General features: G+C 39.5%; 1 protein-coding gene across 1 annotated transcript in view; it reads left to right on the forward strand.

Annotated features, from left to right (window-relative positions):
• Dnajc1 (DnaJ heat shock protein family (Hsp40) member C1) overlaps nt 1-27,050 on the forward strand; it is a 258,114-nt gene that overhangs the window by 204,825 nt on the left and 26,239 nt on the right. Inside the window, exon 12 of the mRNA XM_045134760.1 lies at nt 3,378-3,497. Within this exon, the coding sequence (XP_044990695.1) occupies nt 3,378-3,497 (120 nt within the window). The remainder of the gene's footprint in view (nt 1-3,377; nt 3,498-27,050) is intronic.

Raw genomic sequence — 27,050 nt, forward strand, 5'->3', positions numbered from 1 at the left:
AAAACAGTTCATTCAATCACTAGCCTTACATAAAACCACAAGAAGATGGCCACCTACAAGCCAGGAAGAGGGGGCTCAAAGAAGAATTTCTTCTCTTAAGAGTGGAAAACACTTAAGGTGATTTGGTTTTAATATTGTTTTTAATATACCATTTGTTTATACAGATATTTATCAAGTTCACTGACATTAAACATTTTTTAATGAAAAAAAGTTTTAGGGTTGTAGATAGATTAATATTTTTCTATCCACATTATTAGCTGTGCATCTGCTAGTTTAACCAGGTTGATATAGTACGTAAAGATATTATTTTCTTGGGTAAAATTTCTGAGAATTTGAGTTGAGCTAAACCTGCCAAAACTAATTCAGAATTTTAACTTATATAATTACATAAGATAATTAACAAGCCATTTTGATAAAATATTACTTCTTACTAGGGAATTTCTATATGTATTAGTAAAGGATCTAACTAATAAGTATATTTCCCTTTTAATTTGGCCATAATTTTTAGCCAAATAAATTGCATAATGTTTTGTAATTAACATTTTATACTTCAAAGCTATTCTTCATATAGGTTATTTAAAAATATAATGTGTTTTCCCTGCAGTCTCCAACCCCTCTTCATAAACCCAAGACTAATAAAGATTTTCAAAGACATAAGTCTTTGAACATAACAGGTTTTGTGACAAAAAAAAAATCCATCCCAAAGGAATATTATTTGGTAATACAATTCAAATTATCCTGTCTTTAGTAGATATATTTGGGATCATAACATAAAAAGACTGAATAATTTGAAAACTTATTTTGTATTCAGCATGTAGACACTCCATGTGCTGCCTTTTCTGTACAAAATTGGAGTGCTTGTGTAGTCACAATAACTGTCCCCACACCATGTGGTATCTTCCATTACTTTACTGGAGAGATAAATTTTTGGCCCAGTGTTTCAGTAATATTGGACACACATGGTTTTAAGTGGCAAAGCAGTATACTTATGCGTTCATTTGACTTTCACTGCTACAGTTGGCTGTAGATGAGAGCAGGGAGAATACAATCACACCATAGCTAACCTCATGGCTGCTGGGATAGCTGGATCACAGTAGGCTGTGTTGCTTCTAAAGACACCACCAACTACTGCTGAGGAAGTACATAATAACCAAAGTGCCTTACAGCTGGAGGAGAGAATAATGAATAGCTAAAAGGCTTCTCTCAGATTTCAACTTATGATCCTCATTATTAACATCTTTTTAAAATATTAATAATAAAAATCATGACCAAAACTAAAGGAAAGTTTGTCAGTGTAGTAGGTAATTTTTCAGGCTATCAGTCCAAATTTTTTTTTTCTAATATTTGTTTTCCGGGGAAAGGTGGTGCTATATTTTTAGACTTATTAACAAGGAATTAAAATCAAATTGGTTTTTAATGCCATTGTTCATATGTGTAGGGTATTTAGAAAGCCAATCTACTAGAAGTAAATTATTTTTAACTGGAATTTTGTAAAATGGTGATGTACATTTTTGGCACTTGAGACAATTTTGTTTGATCTGAAAATGTTTATTAAAGCGAATGCAGAAATTAGATGATTGGTTTGTAAGGTGAAATTACTATATCAATGGAATACTAATATTGTTTTATAGTTTCAACTTAATAATGTTAATGGTATAATTTTACACTTCAAGTTTATATTTAAATTCTATTTAAAACCTAACCCTCTACAGTTCTAAAACCAGTTTGTATGCTTAGTAAAGTTTTTGGCTTTTAGCAATAAATATATTTCCTTGAAAATCTAATTATGTTCTTCTAAGTATCCAAATAAGAACACCTTTTCTTCTTAAATAAGACAAAAAGATAAACAAGAAGAAAGAAAATTGTTCCATGTAAATTCTAGAATAATGTGGTATGGAGAATTTGATTTCTGATATTCATTAAATATCAAAGAAATTCTGACCAGGCCCAGTGTAGACTACCTTTTTATGTAAGTGAATTCATTATGCATGTATTTAAGGGTTGTGCTGATGAATATGGTTGAAGCTTGCAGCTATAGTGGATACAAAATAGAATGATTGATAAAATCCTCCCTACTATTGGCTATTATTTACTGGCTCTTAAATGGCAGGTTGTATTTATGCCAATTTATCTGCTTCAGGGAACATTCTTGATAGCAGAACAAAGTGAATAAAAGTAGTTTGCTTTGCAAATGAATGCAAATAGGGAGAGCCTTTCGGAAAGCCCTTTACCAGGGGCAGTGGACTTTGATTAGAGTGAAGCTGCCATTTGGACGTGGTGAAAGAGCACGCTTGAACCATTGATTGGGGAAGACAGTAAAAAGTCAGGAATGGCCCCTTTAAGCTTGCAGTGAGGCCAGCGGATGTCAGTGTGGTTAGAGCACAGTGGGAGAATGACAGGGAGGATTAGTGTCAGGGAGAAGCTTTGCTATAGCTATGGAGATAGTCCCTGGGGTCACTCACCTCTGACTATTGTTCTTGGCTGATGGATGCCTGTTCATTATCGGAAATGGTGATTAGAAAAGGTATTTGTTTCTAAGATTTCATTCCATACCTCCCTCCCCACCCCCAAGGAAAACGATGTGGACTTCTTTACTCTCTGCTGACTACTTAAAACATTGTTTAATACCAAAATGCCTCTGGTGGCTAAGGGCTTGGTACTAAAATGTAATGGGCACTTTTTGTTGTTAATAAATTATTGTTAACAATAATAACAATAATTTATTTTGCTTTGATCAATTATAGGTTTGATCGCTGTGTAAAATATGTTACTGTTAGGATTTTGTGTGCTTTTGTAATCTTTCAGGTGTCTATTTCTTCATTAACAATTTAGTCAAATATTAAAGGTTTTGTATGAGCTGGGTGGTTGACATCAAGTTTTACAAAATGCTAGCATTTGACAAATTAAATTTATTTTTAAATCAAATGCTGTTACATAGAATGAACAAGAAATGCATCTTTGTCTCTGTTCTGATTCTGAACCAGTATGTTCACTTGTTCACATTTTCACTTAAATTTCTAAGAATTTTTTTTAAGCGTCAAAACTTTGAGGCATTTGTGAGTAGAGTTGCATTTTGTAGCAAGGATGTTTTTCACAGGCTTTGATAATAGTTTCTCATTTTAATGCAAAACTGAGTGGTCTTTTTAAAGTGTTTTCAGAGGCATGGTTTTGTAGTATTTCTGCTTTATTTGGTATACATAGGAAATTTTTTAGAAAGCTGTAGGAGATTTGTGTTCTAATGTTAACTATGAACTTTTGAGATTAATTTTAGTACTGTTTTTTGCAGAAAAGGTACTGCCAATAATTTCATGGGCTTGTTAAATGTTCCAGCAAGCATTTTCCCAATTACCTCTTTTATTTTCTATAATATTTTGTAGGCACCTGAATGGACAGAAGAGGATCTCAGCCAGCTGACAAGAAGTATGGTTAAGTTCCCAGGAGGGACCCCAGGTCGATGGGAGAAGATTGCCCATGAATTGGGTCGATCTGTAACAGATGTGAGTTCACTCAGATTTACACTGGGCGGGGAGTGACAAACTAGAGCTAGCCAACTATGCAGGAGGAAGCATAGATGGGTGTACATTATCTCTGCAGAAAGGCTGCTATTCTTTGAGGACCAGGAAGTGAACCATTAATGAAATAAGCAAGAAACAGATGTGCACCCACCATCCTTTGGCCCATAATTAACAGCTGTGTGAAGAATTCTAGTGGTCTGAGATTTAAGCTACTGGAACCTAATCACAGAAAAACAATCCCAGGTTTTGTGTTTTGGGTGACCCTTTAATTGTAGGAAAGATAGTTTTCAAGCTGATCAGAATTAGAGAGGTTGTATTTCAGGTGGATCTTTTTAACATTGGATTATATGCTAGTGTATTTAGACAGGTGGTTTAGATTAATGAAATGAGTGCTAAGCCATCTTGCAAATGGAATGGTTGCCTTATTTTAAGGGTGATAACTGACCATTTGTTGTGATATACATGGGTGAATACCTAGCACTTAGAAGACAAAATATTTACTTTAAAAGGTTTTGACTTAACATTTTAGGTGCTTTTACTAGGGAAATTTACAGTAGGCAATCTTTCAAGAACAATGGCATGAATGAAATTCTTATGAAATGTTTAATTCAATTTAAGAAAAAAGTCACTTGTTTCAGTTATTAAATTGATATTTCCTTTATTTTAAAATATTTTAGTTATTTATTTGAAAGCAAAGAGACAAAGAAAGAAGAGAGACAGACAGAGAGAATGAGAATGGGCATACCAGGGCCTCTAGCCACTACAAACAAATTCCAGATGCATGTGCCACCTTGTGCATCTGGCTTACATGGGTGATGGGGAATCAAACCTAGGTCTTTAGGCTTCAGCAGGCAAGCACCTTAACCACTAAAAGTCATCCCTCCAGCCTTAAATTGATATTTCTATAAAGGATAATAACACCTTTAAATTTACTTTAAATACAGCCTATAATATCTAAATCTACATCTAAAATTTCTTAAAGAGTTACTAAAAACAAAGATTTAAGATTCCTTTTTAATTCTGTTAGTATGCCATTGGGTCTTTTTTATTTTATTTTATTTTTTGGTTTTTCAAGGTAGGGTTTCACTCTAGCTCAGGCTGACCTGAAATTTCCTATGCAGTCTCAAGGTGGCCCTTGAACTCATGGCAATCCTCCTAGTGCTGGGATTAAAGGTGTATACCACCACGCCTGGCTCCATTGGGGTTTTTTTTTGATGGTGAACACAGGTTTACAAAATCTGAAGAAGTTACTACTAAGCAGAGCTACCAAAGCAATGGAAACTTGTTATAAGTGCTGTAAGATTTTTCCCATGGTAAAGTTCAGTGTTTGCAATTTAGAAAAAATCACTGTCAACTGATCTTTTTTTCCTTTTTTTTTTCCTTTTGGATAAGACTTCCCATGAGAAGCTTAATATAATCTTAAAAATCATATTAGGGGGCTGGAGAGATAGCTTAGCCGTTAAGCGCTTGCCTGTGAAGCCTAAGGACCCTGAGTCAAGTCTTGATTCCCCTGGACTCATGTTAGCCAGATATATAAGGGGCACACACGTCTGGAGTTTGTTTGCAGTGGCTGGAAGCCCTGGCATGCCCATTCTCTCTCCCTCCCTCCCTCTCTCTCTCTCTCCCCCCTTCTCTTTGTCGCTCTTAAATAAATAAATAGAATCATACTAGAGTTGGAGAGATGGTTTAGCAGTTAAGGCTTTTGCCTGTGAAGCCAAAGGACCCCGGTTCGGTTCCCCATGATCCAGGGAAGCCAGATGCACAAGGTGACATGTATGTCTGGAGTTCATTTGCAGAGGCTAAAGGCCCTGGTGCACCCATTCTCTCTCTCTCTCTAGTAAATAAATAAATATTCTTAAAAATCACATTAAAGTGACTTTTTGAATTAGACTGCTAATTGAAAGACTTTCACATCTTTTTCACTTCAGAGCTAAAGTATGATTATAGAACTAATAATTATTGTATCTAGTAATGTTTTTGCTGTTTCTTGAGGAAATCACTTACTTTTAATGGCTGGAGAGCTATAAGGACACCTTTTTTTTGTTGTTGCTGAGAGTACTGCCAAGATGTGCTTTTTATTTTCTCTTTTTATAAATGATGTTTAATAATGACTTATTGGTAAGCAGCTGACTACATTAAAGACATTCCATGGTTATTGAAATTTTGAGTATTGTAAGCTGCTAATAATGTAGTGATTCACAAAAATTGCTAAAGTAATTTTTTGGAAATTCTGAAACTTAGTTTAAAAACTTAAAACTTTTAGCTTGATTGGCTAAAAAATACAATAATACATAGTTTAATATCCCCCTTGAAGACAGAACTACATTTAGCCTTTTATGTACTATTTCTGTGCAATTCAATCGCTAATGCTGAAAGCAAATGGGGAATTGAGTAGCACAATATTTTAAGTTAATTTGCTGTCACTAAAATTTTGTTACTCATATGAAATTAAACTGCTGACATCTTGTTCAACAACATTTGATTCATTAACAAAAAAAAACAATTTTTCTCCCAAGACCACACATATCCCCCCAAGTTCAGCAGTAATGAGGTCTAAGACCAGACAGTTTTTTTAATTTTTATTTTAATTTTATTTTTTATTTATTTGAGAGTGAGAGAGAGAGAGGGAGGGAGGCAGGCAGAGAGCAAAAGAGAGAATGGGCACGCCAGGGCTTATAGCCACTGCAAATGAACTCCAGATGCGTGCGCCCCTTTGTGCATCTGGCTAACGTGGGTCCTGGGGAATTGAGCCTTGAGCCGGGGTCCTTAGGCTTCACAGGCAAACGCTTAACCGCTAAGCCATCTCTCCAGCCCCGACCAGACAGTTTTGAAGTACCACGCCCACGAGAGAGTTCAATTGTCTCTGGAGAGATTCGAGGCTGTTGGTCACCAAAGGCACCCAGAGACAGCCTCACGCTGAGGCCCACTGACAGAGGGATGAAAATCTCTCTCAGTTGATGAAGACAGAGTTTATAGGCCGCTTCCCTTGCTTTTCTCTGTAGATACACACCTGTGGAACAATCAAGACTGGGGAACTGTAAGTGGAAAAGGAAACATTTATTCATGGGTTTGTTACCACTTTGTACCAAAGGAGAGTGGTTGTCTTGACACAAGTGGTCCTGGTTAATGGAAATATTGAGCAGGCATTCAGTTCTGGTCAGCTTAGGGCTGGACAGGCAGAGAGGCATAACTTGACCAGCATCAAAGAGTGTGAGGCTTGTCCTTTGTAGAGCCAGGGAGATGGTGCACACATGGAAAAACATTTTTTTTTGGAAGTGGACAAGAGATAAGAAAAACTTTCTTGCTCCTTTTGTCTTTAGGGGTCCAGTCACCCAAACTCTACCCCCCTTTATTTCTTCCTCTCATGAGAATACACTCTAACTGCTATTAGAGGACAAGGGACATGAAGACATCAGATCATTTACTACCTTCCTGCTGAATGGGGCACAAAGTTGTGGCAGCTAGAGAGTCTCTCCCACAGATGGAAACTATTCTAAGGGACCCCGGAAGTGAATTGATGGAGTGTAGGAAGATAGTCTTAGAAAAGAACATTGGAAAGAAAGAGTAAAAGTAAGGAGCTAATAAGATTGCACATAGCAAACTGGTCCTTCTTGTGGTCAAGGGAACCAAGGCAGATGGAGTTGGTTTGTCTCAGGACAATCTGAGCATGAGCTGGCTGAGGTTCTCTTCCAGAACTGTTCATTGAATGGCACAGTAGTGTTTGACATGACCTGAATCTGTTTCCATCTGACTTGTAAAATACATGAGATATTAGCAGAGTTATCAGAAACATACACAACATTTAGCCTTGATAATAGAGAGGCATTGGGTGTCATTAAAGGCTGTACAAGTATATTTTTGGTCTCAGAACTTACTTATATTTTTAGATTGGAAAATAACCCTTTTGATATCTATAGTTATTTTTCTTTATTATAGAATTAGAACTATTAGAGATGGAGGAAAATGTCTTAAGGATTGGTTTGTTTCCCCTCTTGTATTACTTAATAGGCCATTTATCTGTTTAAGGTATCTTTTAATCTTTAGTTATACATTCCTCTCTGAGTGTTTAAGACCAAGCAGATAACCTACCTGCTGGCCAGACAGTCCGTACTCCTCCAGCTGCCCCAATGAGGCCCGCTCTGCCTGAGCCTCCTTGGGTCTTGACCACCAGGCCACAGCCCTGATGATTCTGAACACCACCACCATTCTTCTGTCCCCACCTCAGAAGTCACTGTGAAATTTCATGATTGCTTTAAAGTGGAGGAAATAGAGTCAAATCACTTCAGATCTCTAATTATCAAGTGAAACTTCCATTGCTCCCACATCCATCTGCTTTTTCAAACACTTTCCTACCCATGATTGCCAGGTCCTTATGCAGAGTGGCTTTTGGGTCCTTCAGGGTCTGCTGGCACTGTGGCTTAGGCACTGGCAATTGGCAAAAGAAAGGCAGGGCAGTGCAGTGTGTACTGTGGTCGCAGAGCACAACTGGCAGCCCAAACAGACTTGTAGCCCCCTCCCCCTCCTGTGATTTGTTGAAGATTTGAGGACAATGGCACCTGCAGCAATGGCAAGAAAGCAGCCCTGTTTTCCCAGCCATTCAAGCACAGAAGGGGGTCATAGAGGAAGTGCTCCATCCTTAACCATAAGGTGGACTCCCTCTAACTGCGACAGACCAGCGGAAGCAGTTGTGTGTGAACAGGGCACAGGATGATGAATCTGCCCCTGTTGAAGTGGGTGGGCTTGATTTTGCTGCCCCCAGAGTCCTAAAACTGGGATAGACTTGGATAGTACGAGGTGCCTGGACTGAGATGTGAGTCCTATTGAAGACTTCCTGTCCCCCCCCCCCATCTTGGTCCTCTTAAATACCCAGTGGGATTCCAACTTGAAGGATTGTATCCTACTGGGACCAAACACCTGCCAAGGACCTGTGCATCCTGCCTTTCTAGCTCCCTCACCAAAGACTGCCTGTCCTTGTGCCTGTGTGCTGGTTCTCCAAGGAAGCATTTGTGGGAAGAAATCGTGAAAACTGCTGTCAATAAAATGACACCGACTGTCCAAAAAAAAAAAAAAAAAGGATAAGCCAGGCGTGGTGGCGCATGCCTTTAATCCCAGCACTCGGGAGGCAGAGGTAGGAGGATCGCCGTGAGTTCAAGGCCACCCTGAGACTACAGAGTTAATTCCAGGTCAGCCTGGACCAGAGTGAGACCCTACCTCGAAAAACCAAAAAAAAAAAAAAAAAATTAAAAAAAAAGGAGAAATTGGAAAGGCCTCAAGGAAACAACCTAATGCTTCACCTTAAAGCCTTGGAAAAAGAAGAACAAGGCAACCAAAAATCAGTAGACAGGAAGAAATAATAAAGATTAGGGCAGAAATTAATAAAATAGAAACTAAGAAAATGATCCAAAGAATCAATAAAACAAAGAGTTGGTTCTTTGAAAAGATAAATAAGATTGATAAACCATTAGTAAATCTGACCAAGAGAAAGAAGAGACATAAATTAATAAAATTAGACAAGAAAAAGGTAACAGATACCAGAGATATTCAAAAAATCATAGGGACATACCATAAAAACATATGCTCCACTAAATATGAAAATCTGAATGCAATGATTTTCTTGATTTATATGACCTACCTAAATTAAATCAAAATGAGATTAATCACTTAAATAGACCTATAACAAGTATGGAGATCCAAGCAGTTATCAAAAATCTCCCAACTAAAAAAAAAGTCCAGACCCAGATGGATTCACTGGTGAATTTTACCAGACCTTCAGGGAAGAACTAACACCATTGCTTCTTAAGCTTTTCCATAAAATAGTAAAAGAAAGAATCCTACCAAACTCCTTCTATGAAGCCAGCATCACCCTCATACCAAAATCAGGCAAAGATAGAACAAAAAAGAAAATTACAAACCAATCTCCCTCATGAACATAGATGCAACAATTCTCAACAAAATATTGGCAAACAGAATACAAGAATATATCAGAAAGATCATTTACCCTGACCAAGTCGGCTTTATCCCAAAGATGCAGGGATGGTTCAATATACACAAATTGATAAATGTAATATATTGTATAAATGGACTGAAGGACAAAAATCACATGATTATCTCATTAGATATAGAGAAAACATTTGACAAAATCCAACATCCCTTCATGATAAAAGTTCTACAGAGACTGAGAATAGAAGGAACATATCTCAAAATAATAAAAGCTATTTCTGAAAAGCCTGCAGCCAATATATTACTAAATGGGGAAAAACTGGAAGCTTTTCCACTAAAATCAGTAATAAGACAAGGGTGTCCACTGTCCCCACTTTTATTTAATATAGTACTGGAAGTCTTAGCCATAGCGATAAAGTAAGAGACGCACATAAAAGGGATACAAATTGAAAAGGAAAAGCTCAAGTTATCATTATTTGCAGATGACATGATTCTATACATAAAGGACCATAAAGACTTACCAGCAAACTGTTAGAGCTGATGAACACCTATAGCCATGTAGCAGGATACAAAATAAGTACACAGAAATCAGTAGCCTTCCTATATGCTAACAACAAACACACAGAGGATGAAATCAGAGAACCATTCCCATTCAGAATTGCATAAAAAAATAAAGTACCTTGAAATAAATCTAACCAAGGAAATGAAGGATCCCTACAATAAAAACTTTAAAGCACTCAAGCAAGAAATTGTAGAAGACACTAGGAAATGGAAATAAATCCCTTGTTCCTGGATCAGAAGAATCAATACTGTGAAAATGGCAATCTTACCGAAAGCAATTAACACATTTAATGCAATCCCCATCAAAATTCCAATGGCATTCTTTATAGAAATAGAAAAAGCAATCCAAAAATTCATTTGCTATCACAAAAAGTCTTGAATATCAAAAACAATACTGAGCAAAAAAATAGGGTTGGTATCACCAAACCTGATTTTAACCTATACTACAGAGCCATAGTAACAAAATCAGCATGGTACTGGCACAAAAGCAGACATGTAGATCATTGGAACAGAATAGAGGACCCAGATGTAAATCCAGGTAGCTATAGCCACCTGATATTCATAAAAATGCCAAAAATATTCATTGGAGAAAAGACAGCCTCTTCAGCAAACGGTGCTGGGAAAACTGGATATGTATCTGTAGAAGGATAGAAGGATGTGTCCTTGCGGAAGAATTAATTCCAAATGGATTAAAGACCTTAACATCAGACCTGAAACTGCTAGAGGAAAAAGTAGGGGAAACCCTTCAACAAGTTGGTCTTGGGAAGGACTTTTCTAATATAACTCCAATTGCTCAGACAATAAAACCACAGATTAACTGCTGGGACCTTATGAAATTACAAAGATTTTTGTACTGCAAAAGACACTGTGAATAAAGCAAAGAGCCAGCCTACAAAATGGGAAAAATCTTTGCCAGCTATACATCTGATAAGAGGATTAATATCTAGGATATACAAAGAACTCAAAAAATTAAACGATAAGAAATCAAACAAGCCAATTAAAAAATGGGATCTGGGGGCTGGAGAAATGGTTTAGTGGTTAAGGTATTGGCCTGTGAAGCCTAAGGACCCCAGTTCAATTCCCCAGAACCCACGTAAGCCAGATGCACAAGGTGGCACACGTGGTTGGAGACCTTGGTGTGCCCATTCTATCTGCCTTTTTTTCTCTCTCTCTTTCTCAAAGAAATAAACAATGTGTGTGTGTGTGTGTGTGTGTGTGTGTGTGTGTGTGTGTGTGTGTGTGTTGGGCTATGGAACTAAATAAAGAGTTCTCAAAAGAAGAAATATGGATGGCATATAAACATCTAAAAAATTTTCTACATCCCTAGTCATCAGGGAAATGCAGATTAAAACTACATTGAGATTCCATCTCACTACTGTCAGATTAGCTACTATCATAAAAACAAATGACCATAAATGCTGGCAAGGATATGGAAAAAGAGGAACCCTTCTACACTGTTGGTGGGAATAGAATCTGGTCTAACCATTGTGGAAATCAGTGTGGAGGTTTCTGAGGCAGCTAAAAGTAAATTTACCATATGACCCAGCTATACCACTCCTAGGTATATATCCTAAGCACTTGTCTCAGTGCCTTACAGATAATTGCTCAACCATGTTGATGTTGCTGTTGTATTCACCATTGACTTTTCTCCTCCAACAGACTGCATAACTCTTGCCAGCATTGTGACAGCTAGTCATCTGGGAGGAGGGGTCTAGTCCAACTCATTTGATTTCTCCGTGACTTGCAGCCCAAGCATGTGCAGTCTTAACCAGTCAGGTCTTACCAGGTAGTTCTGGTAGGGAACCAAGAACCTTGGTAATGGCCTGTAATGGTTTAGGCACCAAGGGCCTCCCTGGCCAACAACTTGCTGTAAGGTATCCTGCTCCTAGCACTGAGATTTTTCTTGGAACAACCCATGACTTCCTTGGATTATGACACATTGTTCACCTATGCAGGATACTTATGCCCAAACTTTTAAAAATTATTTTATTTTTATTTAGTTAGGTTTTCTTTTTGTTGTTGATGTTGTTGCTTTTTAATTTATTTGACAGTAACAGACAAAGAGGCAGATAGAATGGGCACACCAGGGCCTCCAGCCACTGCAAACGAATTCCAGACGCGTGTGCCCTCTTGTGCATCTGGCTCACGTGGTTCCTGGGGAAACGAGCCTCGAACCAGGGTCCTCAGGCTTCACAGGCAAGCGCTTAACTGCTAAGCCATTCTCCAGCCCAAGGCTTTTAATTTCATGAAGTTTTACTTGTCAATTATAGTCTTTACAGAAATCTCTTGCCTGTTCCTATATCTTAAACTGTTTTGCCTTCTAACAGTTTCAAAGTTCAGTTTTAACGTTTACTTCAGGTTTATGAGCTATTTTATTTTGTTTGCCAAATCACTCTGAACTTATGATTCTTCATGTATGGTATCAGTTTCAGAGCATGGCTAGGGAATTAAATGACATAACATGAAAATGCTTTGTTAAATAGAGCTTTATGTGATTACAAATCACTATTACCACTTTTGCTGCAGATATGAGTTCAAAGATCACAGAGCTGGTGAGTGGAAGAATGGGTTAAGAACTCAGACCATCTGATTCCTTAACCCATAAAAATTGTCCTTGATTTTGAGCATTGTATATAATGGTGGCACTATTCTACTTCGTCATGCCTCTGCCACAGAGAAGCCTCTTCAGTTCCTGAGTTACTGAGCCAAAAGGTTATATCCCAACAGGTGGGCGGGTTAAGGTAGCTGTGTTCCTGACATGGCCCCCAATATAATCAGTACTTTATTAGTTTGTAGTTTGGATCTGCAGCCACCTGGCTGAAAGAGGTATCACTGGGCAGATCTTAAGGTGTGGTGGTAGATTTGAAATTCCAATCTAAAGATACACAAAGTACGTAGTTCCATCTGGAGTTGCTGAAGTGTGCTGTGTGGGTTTGGGCTTGTGGCTTCTCTTTCTCTGCTTGGCCCTTCTGCCATTATGGAACTCCCCCTAGATTTGTAAACTGCAACAAATATCCCTTCCTCCATAACTGCCTGGTCTGGAAGTTCAAGCTGTCTACTACACTGGGCCAGAAGGTTATATCCCAACAGATGGGCCAGCCAAGGTAGCTATGTTCATGACAAGCTGCATAAGCAGTTTCTCTCCCATTTGCCCTTCTGAATGCTTTAGCCAGAGTGGACCAGTGGAGCTCTTACTCGTCATCTTTAGTGCACACTAAAGCAAAGCATATTTGTATCTGGGTGTATGGCTCTTGATCACTTACCTGGTATGTATAGTACGCTGAACTGAATACTCAACACTACCCCCATGAAAAAAAATTCAGCTTTAAAAAAAATTACACATGACTAGAGGGATGGCTTAACAGTTAAGGTGCTTGCCTACAGAGCCCAAGGACTCAGGTTTGATTCCCCCGTATCCATGTAAGCCAGGTGCACAAAGTGGTGCATTCTTCTGGAGTTCATTTGAGCAGCTAGAGTCCCTGGCATGCTCATATTGTATCTCTGTGTCTGCGTGCTCTCTCTCTCTCTCCTTGCAGATAAATATATAGTTACATTATACATGAAATGTTTCTTTTGTGGAGAGGGAGGAGAGAGGATCTACCTGTGAGGCTTAGGTTGGTATCAAATTCATAATCCTGGCCAGGCATGGTGGTGCATGCTTTTTAATCCCAGCACTTGGGAAGCAGAGGTAGAAAGATGGCTGTGAGGCCAACCTGAGACTACAGAGTGAATTCCAGGTCAGCAGGGGCTAGCCAAGACCCTACCCTGAGAAAAAATTCACAATCTTTCTGCCTTAGCCTCCCACTTGCTGGGATTGAGGTGTGTACCATTGTGCCCAGCTGACACCTTTTATGAATTTCCCAATTAATATTATCTTATTAAACATTTATGTTACAAGTATTCTGAGTTTTTAGTTTGTGCACACTCATCAGAACCCCATACTAAGAGGATAGTATCAACTTTAAAGCCTATTTTAATATACTAGTTAAATCACATACACTTTGACTACTATAGGTAATTTTATTCATAAGAGAACTCAGCTTACAATATAATCTATGCTCTTATCATAGCATCAGACTTGTAGTGACTTCTTGTATTACCCTGAATCATTTATATAGCATCTTATTTATAGCTTAGAGATACAGTAAGTCAATAAATGGGTGACTCTTGGGCAGATACTTAGGTGCTGATGCATGCAGTTTAAATTTGCTTCCTTGTCCTAAAAATTTTAGAATGCCACTGATAAGAGAGGAAGATGGGTGAGCTGGTTGTTAGACTATTCACTGGGTAGACTAATAGTATCTATATAATTACACTACTGTCTGTTGATAGTAGTAATTTCTTCCAGCAAATGAACATCTATATTATTCATAGAGGTAATCAGCCAATTAATTAAAGGTTCCCTTTTTTATTGGCTAAGATAAGCACAATTGTTTTTCTATCTAGATAGGTTACATAGAAGATTTTAAAGCCATTGGAGAAATAATGATGATCCCCACTTCTTTTTACCAATTGGAAACATTTTTCAAGTGGTTTATTTGATATTCAGGTAACTGCAGTTGTGATGAGTACTAAATTCAAATGGAAAATTGAGTGAAGCAGCACTACCACAAACAAAAACATGAGCCTCTTCAGTGTCTACGTAAATATCAGTGTGTGCATAAATCATCAGCCAGAACCTGGAAAATATTGGTTAAGGTTATAACTAGTACATTGTTTGAGTTATATGAAATGTTAGCATGAAGATTTTTCTAATTTTATGATTTTAGCCATGTAACCAACATTTTTGCTTATTCAATTTTATGTTCCTTTGATCTGTATTTTCACTAGATGGGATAAAACCTATTTTATGTTTTTTTTTTATTTACACTATTGTAACCTGTATGTATAAGATTAAATCATAGGCCCAATTTTTTTAAAATATTAAAAATTAATTTGCGCATAAAAAAAGGAGCTGTAAGGGCTGGAGAGATTGTTCGGTGGTTAAAGGTGCTTGCTTGCAAAGCCTGACAGTTGGGGTTTTATACCCCAGTGCATATGTAAAACCAGGTAAACAAAGTGGCACATGTGTCTGGAATTCATTTGCAGCAGCAAGAGGCTATGGCTCACGCTTGCTCGCTCTCTCTAATAATATAATAGAAATGAAGAAAATAATAGAAATGAAGTTATGCTGGGCATGGTGCCACGCGCCTTTAATCCCAGCAATTGGGAGGCAGAGGTCGGAGGATTGCCATAAGTTTGAGGCTACCCTGAGACTCCATAGTGAATTCTAGATCAGTCTGGGCTAGAGTGAGACCTTACCGTGAAAAAAAAAAAAAAAAATGAAGTTATAGCTGGGTATGGTGGCGCACGCCTTTAATCCCAGCATTTAGGAGGAAGAGGTAGAAGAATGACTATGAGTTTGAGGTCAGCCTGGTCTAAAAGGAGACTCTGCCTCAAAAAAGGGTGAGCTGGAGAAACTGCTCAGTGGTTAAGGCACTTGCCTGCAAGCCTAAGGACCCAGATTCAATTTACCAGTACCCACACAAAGCCAGATACACAGTGGCACATACATCTGGAGTTTGTTTGCAGTAGCTGGAGGCCCTGGCATGCCCATTCATTCTCTCTTTCTCTCTCCCCCTCTACCTCTCTCTGCTTATAACTAAGTAAATAAAAATAATTTTAAAAGGAAAGTAGTTATAGCTGGATGTGGTGGCCACTTCTTTAATTCCAGCACTGGGTATGCTGAGGTAGAATTCAAGTCCAGCCTAGGCTAAAGAGTGATTTCCAGGTCAGCCTGAGCTAGAATAAGACATTGTTTCAATAAAAAAAGAAAAGAAAAAGAAGGGAGCCTGAAGTGGTGGCGCACACCTTAATCCCAGCACTTGGGAAGCAGAGGTAGGAGGATCACTGAGAGTTTGAGGCCGCCCTGCGACTACATAGTGAATTCCAGGTCAGCCTGGGCTAGAGCGAGATCCTACCTCAAAAAGCCAAGGAAAAAAGAAAAGAAGAGGCAGACACGAGCAGCTATACAGTATTTTCTGCTTATCATCAGAACATGATGATGCATATGTCCCACAGTTATACAGTCTATATGAAGTAGTACACATGTGTGCAACGTGTTACCAAAAACCTTTCTCAAACCTGCCGTTAGTTGCTTAGGCACTGAAGAAGAGACCTCCCTTGGGTGAGAGTTAGGTAGAAGTACATGTCTTCACCCAAGAGAGAACTAGAAAAAGCTCTAAATACAGCTCATTAAAATCCTACATTAGTGATGGCTCATGCCTTTAATCCCAGCACTCAGGAGGCAGAAGTAGGAGGATTGCCGTGAGTTCGAGGCCACCTTGAGATTCCATAGTGAATTCCAGGTCAGCCTGGGCTAGAGTGAGACCCTACCTCGAAAAAAAAAAAAAAAATCCTACATTAGGGCTGGAGGGATGGCTTAGCAGTTAAGGCACTTGCCTGCAAAGCCAAAGGACATCAGTTCAATTCCCCAGTATGCATGTAAGCCAGCATCTAGAGTTTGTTCACAGTGGCTGGAAGCCCTGCCATGCCCATATTCATTCTCTCTCTTTCTCTCTCTCTCTCTCTCCCCCTCCCCCTCCCTCCCTCTCTCTCCCTCCTTCTCTCTCTCTCTCTCCCTCTCCCTCCCTCCCTCCCACTCCTTCCCTTTCATAATAAATAAATAAATAAATAAATACCTACATTAGCTGGGCATGGTGGTACACGCCTTTAATCCTAGCAATTAGGAGACAGAGGTAGGAGGATCACCATGAGTTCAAGGCCAACTTGAGACTACATAGTGAATTCCAGGTCAGCCTGGGTTATAGTGAGACCCTACCTCAAAAAAGCAAGCAAAAAAAAAAAAAAAAACTGCATTAGCTGGAGAGATGGCTTAATGGTTAAGGTGCTTGCCTGCTAAGCCTAAGGACCCAAGTTCAACTCCCTAGGACCCATGTAAGCCAGATGCACATAGTGGTGGGTGCATCTGGAGTTCATTTACAGTGGCACACCCAGTCTCTCCCCTCTCCCTGCCTCACTCTGCCTTTATCTCTCTCAAATAAATAAATAAAAAGCTACATTACTTGAGATCATTATTTTTCTGCAACTATACATGGTGTAAAGCAGAATGAGTAGATAAAGCCTTCATTATGGACCTTGTAAGAAATCTCCAGAGTAAGCTGGCACCCATACTACTGAAGTCCTCTGATGTAAAGAAGAGAAATAGACCTGGTAATGACAGCACTGCCTGGAGATAGCTTTACTTTCAAAGTAGCACACTATCTTGCTCAGATGCACTCTGGGCATTGACCTTTTTTTTTTTTTTCTTTACCACTATTTATCTGAGAACTGACTAGAATCATAAATGATCAGCTGAAGCTGCCTAATATACTCCCAATGAAAACATTTTGCCATCATCTATCATGTAAATATCTCCTTCTGAAACACTAGAAATTCTCAAGAAAAGGGGCTCACTTTCAGTTGCTGTTTTTATGAATCCAGTTTATGACATTAGTGTATGCAGACTTGGCAAAGATGCTAGAATGCCAAAGTCATTAAGGAATTGCATAGACCTGGAAAATTGTTCTGCTTCTATTCTAATGAACCTATTACAAGTGCTGATTTGCCTTTCAAGTAAGGGAAAAGTATGACTCCAAGATGATGGCTTAATTTCTCTACCAACTGCATTATGTGTGGTAGATAAACCAGATTGTGATATAAATTATAGTAGATTCTGTATCAGTACAAGCAGTCTGTAGACTATTGTTCTCATATGGACAGGACATTTATCATTGGTTCCATATCAAGACACTTTGGGTCTGTGTAATCTATGTTCTATAATAATACTAGAATATCAATACTAAATAAATGATTCTTTAAGGTGTTTCATTTCCACCTATTTATTTATGAGGCTGGAGAGATGGCTTAGTGTTTGCTTGCCTTCAGAGCCTAAGGATCCGAGTTTAATTCTCAGTACCCATGAAAAGCAAAATGCACAAAGTGGCATATACATCTGGGGTTCATTTGTAGTTGCTGGAGGATCTGTCATATCAAATCTGTCTGTCTGTCTTCTCTCTTTTTGCTTAGTGAGGCATGGTAGCCACCCTGAGACTACATAGTGAATTCCAGGTCAGCCTGGGCTAGAGCGAGACTGTACCTCAACATCCCCCCCCGAAAATAAAAGAAAAAAAAAGCTTATCTGAATTCTTTAAGTCAGTGCATAGATTATAGATTGGTGGATGGATGGATAGATATAGGTCAATAGGTAGATCTTCCAAAATCAAGAAGAAATCAGAGAAAAAAAATTAAGTTTCAGGAGGTTGACTGTTTAGATGTTCTCTTTAGTATTACTATATTCACTTTTTTTAAAAAATGTTTTATTTATTTGAGAGAGAGAGAGAGGAGAGAAGGAGGCAGATAGAGAGAATGAATGTGCCAGGGCCTCTAGCCACTGCAAATGAACTCCAGATGCATGCAGCACCTTGTGCTTTACGTGGGTACTGGGAAATCAAATCTACATGTCTTGGCTTTCCTGGCAAGCGCCTTAACCACTAAACCATCTCTCTAGCCCTATATTTGCTTTTTGTTCAGGTAAAATACAATACATTCTGTTTTAGTGCATCTTTGTTAGCTGATGAATGTTAGAATAAAACAGTTTCCTAGAAGTAAGGGGGACATTTTCTACTGATAAAAAGGCCAATACAGAAAGATAAAATAATTATATACATAAATGTGCTTTTATTTCTCTTGGGTATTTATCTAGAATTGCTGAGTCATATGGAACTACCCAAGTTTTGCTAACAATGGCTGCACTACTTTACACTCCTACCAGCAATGTACCAAGAGCTGCCCCCCACTCCCTGCCCCCAAGATAGGGTCTCACTCAGGCTTAGGCTCAGGCTGGGGAGCAGTACATAAAGATCTCCCCAGGGCTGGGCTTGGTAGCACATGTCTTTAATCTCAGTATTTGGGAGGCTGAGGTAGGAGAATCACTGTGAGTTTGAGGCCTACCTCACAGTGATCAGTCTACCTCTGCCTGTGCCACCGTGTTCTGCTAAAGAGCTCTTTTCTTTTTCTTTTTTTTTTTTTTTTTTTTGGTTTTTCGAGGTAGGCTCTCACTCTGGCTCAGGCTGACCTGGAATTCACTATGTAGTCTCAGGGTAGCCTCGAACTCTCGGCGATCCTCCTACCTCTGCCTCCCGAGTGTTGGGATTAAAAGCGTGCACCACCATGCCTGGCAAGAGCTCTTTTCTAAACGCTTATTATTACTCACTTTTTGTTTTGTTTTGTTTGAAGCAGGGTCTCACTCCAGTCTAGGAACTCATTGACCTGTAATTTACTCTATAGTTCAGGCTGGTGGAACTCACCATGATCTTTCCACCTCAGTCTCTCAAGTGCTTGGATTATAGGTATGAGCCAGATGCCCAATATTACCATTTTCAACTTCTTGAAATTTGTCTGATGGCCTAGCATATCATGTGTAGCTCAGAATGGAAACTCTATTCTTAGATAGTGTTTTAGGAAGAAGTTGTTGATATGCTTATTATATTCACATCTTTGTAGTTGATATAGTTTACCCCATTAATGGAAGTGGACAATTAAAATTTAAAGCCACTATTTTTAAATTATTTACTTCTTTCAAATCTGTCATTTTTTTTTTCAAGGTAGGGTCTTGGTAGTCTCAGGTTGGCCTCAAACTCACAGTGAACCTCCTACCTCAGCCTCCCCAGTGCTGAGTTTAAAGGTACATGCCACCACACCTACATCAATTTCGTCAGTTTTTGTTTCATATATTGTGGTGTTCTGTTGGCACTTTTATGCTCTGAGATAATCTCAAAATATTGTGCTGGAGCTGGGAAGATGGCTTAGCAGTTAAAGGCACTTTCTTACAAGGCCCAGGATCAATTACCCAGTACCCACATAAAGCCCGATGTACAAAGTGATGTGTCTGGAGTTCATTTGTAGTGACAAGAGGCCCTGGCGTGCCCACTCATTCATTCATTCTCTACCCCACCTTTCTGCTTGCATCTCTCTACTTGCAAATAAATAAATAAAGTATTTCTTAAGTATTTTGTTAAGTGAGAAAACAAGATAATAGAAAACTATCCTGGGGCCTGGTGGTGTTCTTCAGTGGCAAAGCATTTCATTAGTATGTGCAAAGCCCTGGGTTTTTCCCCAACACTGCAAAAAGAAAAAAAGGGGGGGAGGGATATTCATTATGTAGTTGTAGTTACATGAATGTGTTAAAATTCAGACAACAACCAAAGACAAATGCAATTTCAATGTGTACTCTTGTATGTATTCTCTTCAATGTCAGTGTTTTTAAATCTTAAAATGTAAAGCAGTAGCAAGCTGTTAATCCTAGGACTCAGAAGGCTGAGTCTGGATGATCATTGTGGGTTTGAGACTAACCAGGGCTACAGAGTGAGTTCTGATTCATCCTGGGCTAGAGTGAGACCTGCTTAAAAAAAAAAAAAAAATAATAGGGCTGAAGAGATGGTTTAGTAGTTAAAGCCACTTGCTTACAAAACCAGCAGCAAAAGGACCATTCTTATTTTTCTCCCCTCTCTTTCTTCCCTCTTCTGTCTTCTGTCTCTCTCTCTCTCTCTCTGCTTACAAGTAAAGAATAAATTAAAAAAAAATTTTTTAACTTTTAAAATGCAAGGAACTAGAGGCAAAAGTACATAGTAGAGCCAGTCAAAAAACATGCAAAGCTGAGTATGGTGGCACACACCTTTAATCCCAGCGCTGAGGAAGCAGAGATAGGAGGATGCCTGTGAGTTTGAGACCAGCCTGAGACTACAGAGTGACTTTCTGGGCTAGACCTACCTCAACAAACCAAAACAAACAACAACAACAAAAAAAAAAAAATAATAAAATAAAATGCAATCCCAGCACTTGGGAGGCCAAGGTAGGAGGATCGCTGTAAATTTTAGGCCACCCTGAGACTACATACTGAGTTAGCTTGGGCTAGAATGAGACCCTACCTTGAGGAAAAAAAAAATGAAAAAGAAACATGTACTTTAATCCCAGCACTGGGGAAGTAGAGGTAGGAAGATTGCCTTGAGTTCAAGACCACCCTGAGACTACATAGTTAATTCCAGGTCAGCCTGGGCTAGAGTGAGACCCTCCCTCAAAAAGCAAAAGAAAACAAAAAGAAACATACAGGGGAAAGTTACACTCATAAAAGCCAAGTTGGGTGGAAAAGTTAAGGCCCTGGAAAGAACATCCTCTCTAGGAGAGCCCACTGGGGCCAAGTGTGGAAGTTTATTGGATGCATCTGATGGATATTAAGAAACTGGAGATACAATGAAGGGAATTAATTGATACGGCAGGTTGTATGGTACAAATGTTATGGGGTCTAGTGTCACACAAGTAAGACCATCTACTCACGGAATGTGAGGCAAAGTTTTATTGGGTAGAAAGAAAGGAAAAGAAGAAAGCTGGTGCACCAGGTCAGTATCTCAGAATTCAGGATCTCAAGATGCAGCCCTGATCTGTTGGGAGTGTCAGCTTTTATTGGAAATAATCACATGATGTTTATAGTAAAAAAAAAAAAAACACCAAGATTAGGCGTTAAACCACAGAATTACATACTGTTAAACAAGGTGGGTCATAAGGTTACATAGGTCACATAGGTGGAACTGAGGCAAGAAACATTCTATGCTATGTAATCACAAAGATATTTAGAAACAAAGAGATACAGGGAGGTCATGGTACATTGCACAGAGGGATCATTCCATTCCTTAGGTAACAGTAAACATCTGCATTGTATAGAGGGATCATCCCCTTTCTTTCACATTCCATTTTCCATTTCCTCCACTGATATGACACTAAGTCAAATCTTTGACTTGTGAATTACAGTGTCGAGGGTGTTTTCATCTAAAGGGTTATAATGTGTCCACAGTACCATGAGTTTAACAGAATTTATTCTATTCTTCATATATCTACTTAAAGCATTAATAGTGCATGGTCCTATGGTAAGGCCTAAGATCAGTAGTATCAGGGGCCCAGTAATAGAAGATACAAGGGAAGTTAGCCATGGAGACCAACTAAATAAACATAGACTGATTTTATGCCCAGTTCTCGGCACCCCCCGTGATCACCAACTTTCAGAAGAGCTCTTATTCCATGATTCTGAGATAGCTAGCTAGATAGATAATTTTGGTGGGAGGCAATGTTACCCATGACAGAAAAGATTAGAAACACCAAGCCCAGAGGGCAACGTTCCCAAGGGCTGATTAGCATAGGGGATTCCCCAAAAGTCCGGGCGTGAGCCTGTCCACAAGTTTAAGAGGCCGGTGACCTGCTGTACAGGCTTTTAAGAGGTGAATGTGTTACCGGGTTTGTGTGTGTGTGTGTGTGTGTGTCAGAGAGAAATAGATACAGGGTTTTTGCCAATACCCAACAGGCTGTCGGGTCTAGACAGAGGATGGCTGGCCTTCAGTCAATACTGAAGAGTAGTCTTGGCCAAGAGACATGAGTTGCCAGTTAGTCGTGTGTGGTCCCACATGATGGCATGAACCAAAAATAAAGGAAGAGAAAGAGAACCTGCCAGCTCTCTAAAACATGGAGGCAAGGCCACATGGGCCAATGTCTCCCAGTCCCTCTGGGAGAGCACTCACCTACCCTGGTAGGTTTTTAGAGGGTAGAGTTTTTATAGGGATTTGAACAAAGAAGAAGGGGATGGGTACATTATTGGTTGATTTAAACAGTAACTACACTTGTACTCTTCTAATTGGCTTAGGATATTGGCAGGCAAAGTTGGTGGGCAGGGGCTAGGGGAATTAAACTTATCTATGACTACAAGAATGTATGGCATAAGCAGTTTGTGGTTTTTTCCAGTAACTGTTAAACCCACTTTTACCAGAAAATAAAAACTTAGACCTTGTCGGGAAACAGAAACTTAGGCCTACTGAGAACTCTGAAGCCTGTCATGGCATCCATCTGGTTCCTGAGTCCTTCACTGAAACCAATTATTAGTGGCTTGTCTCTAAAATTTTCTTTTTTTTTTTTTTGAGATTTTCTCTAACTAAAGCCAGGGTATTTCAGATTATTCCTGACTTATTGGCATAAAAGCAACAAGTTTTACCTAAAGCCATACATAGGTCCCTTTGTTCTAACATCCCAATACAGTGTCTCTTGATCCAAACTCTGTCACTGAGCTGAAAGAGGTGGGGGCAAAACAGGGTGTGTCTGAAAAACAGCCTTGATTGCTGGAACAATGGACTCCTGGACATTTTATAAGACTTGAATAGAAAGAAGCCTTTCATTAGTAAATGATATATGATATATGTTCTAGACTCATCCTGGGCAGGATGGGGGGAAGAGGTTCCATACAAAATTTTTTTTAATTTTAAAAATGTTTTTATTGAGTATTTTATTGAGTATTAATCAATTTTTCCCCATACATAATTTTAAATGGAGTAATTCCTTTTACATAAGGGGTACACCTGGCCCTTAACAGGGTGGAAGGGAAGGAGTCTCACCCATCCTTTGCTGGTCTCTAGGGTTAATTTACCTAAAGCCTCCTTCAAGGTCTGATTCATCCTTTCTACATGTCCTTAATTTTGGGGATCTTTGGCACAATGTAATTTCCAATTAATCCCCAAGTCTAGGTTCATTCCCTAGTGATTTGACACAAAGGCAGGGCCATTATCTGATCTTGTACTGAGGCACAACCCATTGGGGGGGATTATCTTCTCTAAGAATTCCTTATTCACTATTTGGGCTGTCTCAGACCTGGAAAGCTTCCGTCCATCCTGAAAAGGTATCAACATAAACAAGTAAATATATCTATACTGATCGGGCTTTACCACTGTGAAATCAACTTCCCATTATCTACTTGGCTCTGTTCCCTGCTCTCTGCCTCCATTGCTGGTACCTTACCAGAGGAGGCATTTGTCTGTTGGCAGGCCTGACAGCAGGTGGTGATGTCCTTGATGACTGAGTCCATATCTGGGAAGAAAATCTCTTTTCTTATTAGCTCAGCTAGCTTGTTGTTTCCTAAGTGGGTTAATTGCTTAGCCAGTCTCTGCCCTAGAGCATGGGGCAGCAACCATCATCCATTCTCCTGTTGATACCATCTTTGTGTGGTCTGTTCCTTTATCAGATGAGAGGTAAGTTGTAGGTCCTGTTACATGTATGTTAGTCCCTCTGGAAGAGTAGGTGCCAGGAGGGTGACCAGTCAATTTGACAGATGCTGAGAGGCAGCACTCTTTGCTGCTAGGTCTGCTGGTCTGTTCCCTCTTACTTGTGGTCTCTCTTTTCTGATGACCCAGACAATGGATTATGGCTACTTTAGCAGGTACCCAAATGGCAGCCAATAAATCCAAATTTCATTTTTAAAAAATTTTTATTGTCTTTATTTTTTGCTGTTAAAAGCCCTCATTCCAAGTAGATGGCCCCATGTATATGTGCTGTGGCAAAGGCATAATGGCTATCTAGGTAGATATTTACTGTCTTGTCTTTTCCCAATAGTAGAGTCTAGGTCAGTGCTATCAGTTAAGCTTTCTGAGCTGATGTACCCCAAGGTAGGGCCTCAGCCCACGGGATTTCTTCCAAAGTCATCACAGACACCCCTGCATTCTTGATTCCATACATGACAAAGCTGCTGCCCTCAGAATACCTCACCAGATCAAGGTCCACCGGTTCTGGCGAAGTCCATGGAAGGCGGAGGTGATCTCTAGGCAGTCGTGCAGAGTTGTTGATGCCTCATCAGTTTCTGGCAGCAGGGAGGCTAGATTCAAAGCCAGTTTGGCGAAACTGTGTTGTTGGTTGATCTAAGAGCAAGGACTGAGAGTGGGTTATATGAGAGAGTTGGAGAGCCATCAGTTGGGGAGGGGGGACTCTTTAAAAGTGTGTCTATGGGCTGGAGAAATGGCTTAGCGGTTAAGCGCTTGCCTGCGAAGCCTAAGGAGCCCGGTTCAAGGCTAGCTTCACCAGAACCCACATTAGCCAGGTGCACAAGGGAACACACACATCTGGAGTTCGTTTGCAGTGGCTGAAGGCCCTGGCACGCCCATTCTTTCTCTCTCTGCCTCTTTCTGTCTCTGTCTGTTGCTCTCAAATAAATAAATAAAAATAAAATATTTACAAAAATAAAATAAGTATGTCTATCATATGTGGAGCCAAAATTGATAAAGTCTAGCCCAAAGTTAATTTGTCATTGTCCTCTGTCAGAATAGCACCAGCAGTTGCAATAGCCTGGAGACAAGGGGTCCAACTAGCTTCTTAGACAAGTAGACCACTGGACAATGCCACAGCCCCAGTCTTTCAGTTAGGATGCCCTGGCTGTCCCCTTCTTCTTCTTTTTTTTAATTTTAACAACTTCCATGATTATAAAAAATACCCCATGGTAATACCCTCTCTCCCCCCACTTTCCCCTTTGAAACTCCATCATATCCCCTCCCCATCTCAATCAGTCTCTCTCTTAATTTTGATGTCATGATCTTTTCCTCCTCTTATAAGGGTCTTGTGCAGGTAGTGTCAGGCACTGTGAGGCCTAGGATATCCAGGCCATTTTGTGTCTGGAGGGAGCATGTTGTGTCCCCTTCTTTTTACCCATGTACAAGCGGAAGGGTTTGGTTAAATCTGGAAGCTCCAGGGCAGGGGCTGATGCTGACGTTAGTTCTTAGAATGGTTGTTTCTCATTTTCAGTCCAATTCAAATCTTCCTCTCGTGGCCTCATATAGAGGCTTGGATAATAGAGCAAACCTTGGAATCCAAATTCTGCAATATCCTACAGCTCTGAGGAATTCTCAGATCTGTCTCTTAGTAGGGATTTGAGTGATAGCCTGAATCCTGGAGGCTGACAGCATACTCTTACCTCCTAGGAGTTTGTGTCCCAAGTAGATTATTTTACGCACACACAGTTGAGCCTTCCTGGCCGGTAAACGTTAGCCCAGATGTTGTAAGTTGTCCAGAAGGTTCTCTGTGGCAGAGAGGCATTTCTCCTTCATTTTTGCAGCTAGGAGGAGGTTGTCCACATATTGTTGGAGAGTTGCCTCAGGTGGTTCCTTGCAAAAGGCCTGAAAGTCTCTATGAAGAGCCTCATCAAAGAGGGTGGGGGAATTTTTAATTCCCTGTGGAAGCCTAGTTGCCCACTGAGGCCTTGTTCCAGGGGTGTCCATTCAAAGGCAAAAAAAATGGATTTTCTTCCCTTTGCCAATGGGATACTAAAGAAAGCATTTTTTAGGGCCAGCCCAGTATATATTTGCTCTTAACACATTTGGAAATGTTTTTATTAGAAGTAATTAAGGCAAATTTTGTTTCTATCTTGAGGCAAGCTGGCCTAGAACTCAGGCCAGTTGCCTCCTCATTTTAAGTAATAGGACATTACAATCTTCCAATACCTGGCAAATTGAGTCACCACCTCAGAGAGAATTTTGATATTTTTCATAATCCTCTATGTAAGTTGAAATTGACCTAGGACATAAACTCAGTAATTATATTTATGAGCTCATGTAACAAAGTATGGCTTTGTTTACATAAAATTTTAGCTCACCATAGGCTTTATTTGAATCTAACTTTTAAAGACAAAAACCAAAAAACCTTGAAATAAATCAAATTGCAACAAAAGCTTTAGGAGAGACTTGTTGGACTATTTGGATTAATAAAGAAACCAGAAGGTGTCTATAAACGAAGTCTTATTTGTTTAAAGCCCAAACAAAAGAAGGAGTATCAGGCACAGTTCAAATTAAAAGTCACATGGTTTAAAATGTGGAGTCAGGCTATCACACTGGAACTTAGAATTGGAGGTCTTCCTGTATCAACTTCCCAAGTAGCTAGATAATATGCCTAGCTCATTTTAATGTAAATGATTATTATTTTTTAATATCTTCAAAGTGCTTTTAAACCAGTTTTAAAGGAGATTTTTCAACAGAATGATTTTGACCCATATCTTCAAAGATGAGGACAAAACAAATGAACAACCCCAAGCACAGACATGCTAGCAATAAACATGCTAGCTCTCCTGACACTGCCACAGGGCTGCCAAACCAAAACTGAACCAGAAACAGACCTCCCTTTGAAATCTCCAGGGGAATTAACGCT

Source organism: Jaculus jaculus, chromosome 15 (genome assembly GCF_020740685.1).
Source record: "Jaculus jaculus isolate mJacJac1 chromosome 15, mJacJac1.mat.Y.cur, whole genome shotgun sequence".
In the NCBI taxonomy this organism is placed as follows: domain Eukaryota; kingdom Metazoa; phylum Chordata; class Mammalia; order Rodentia; family Dipodidae; genus Jaculus; species Jaculus jaculus.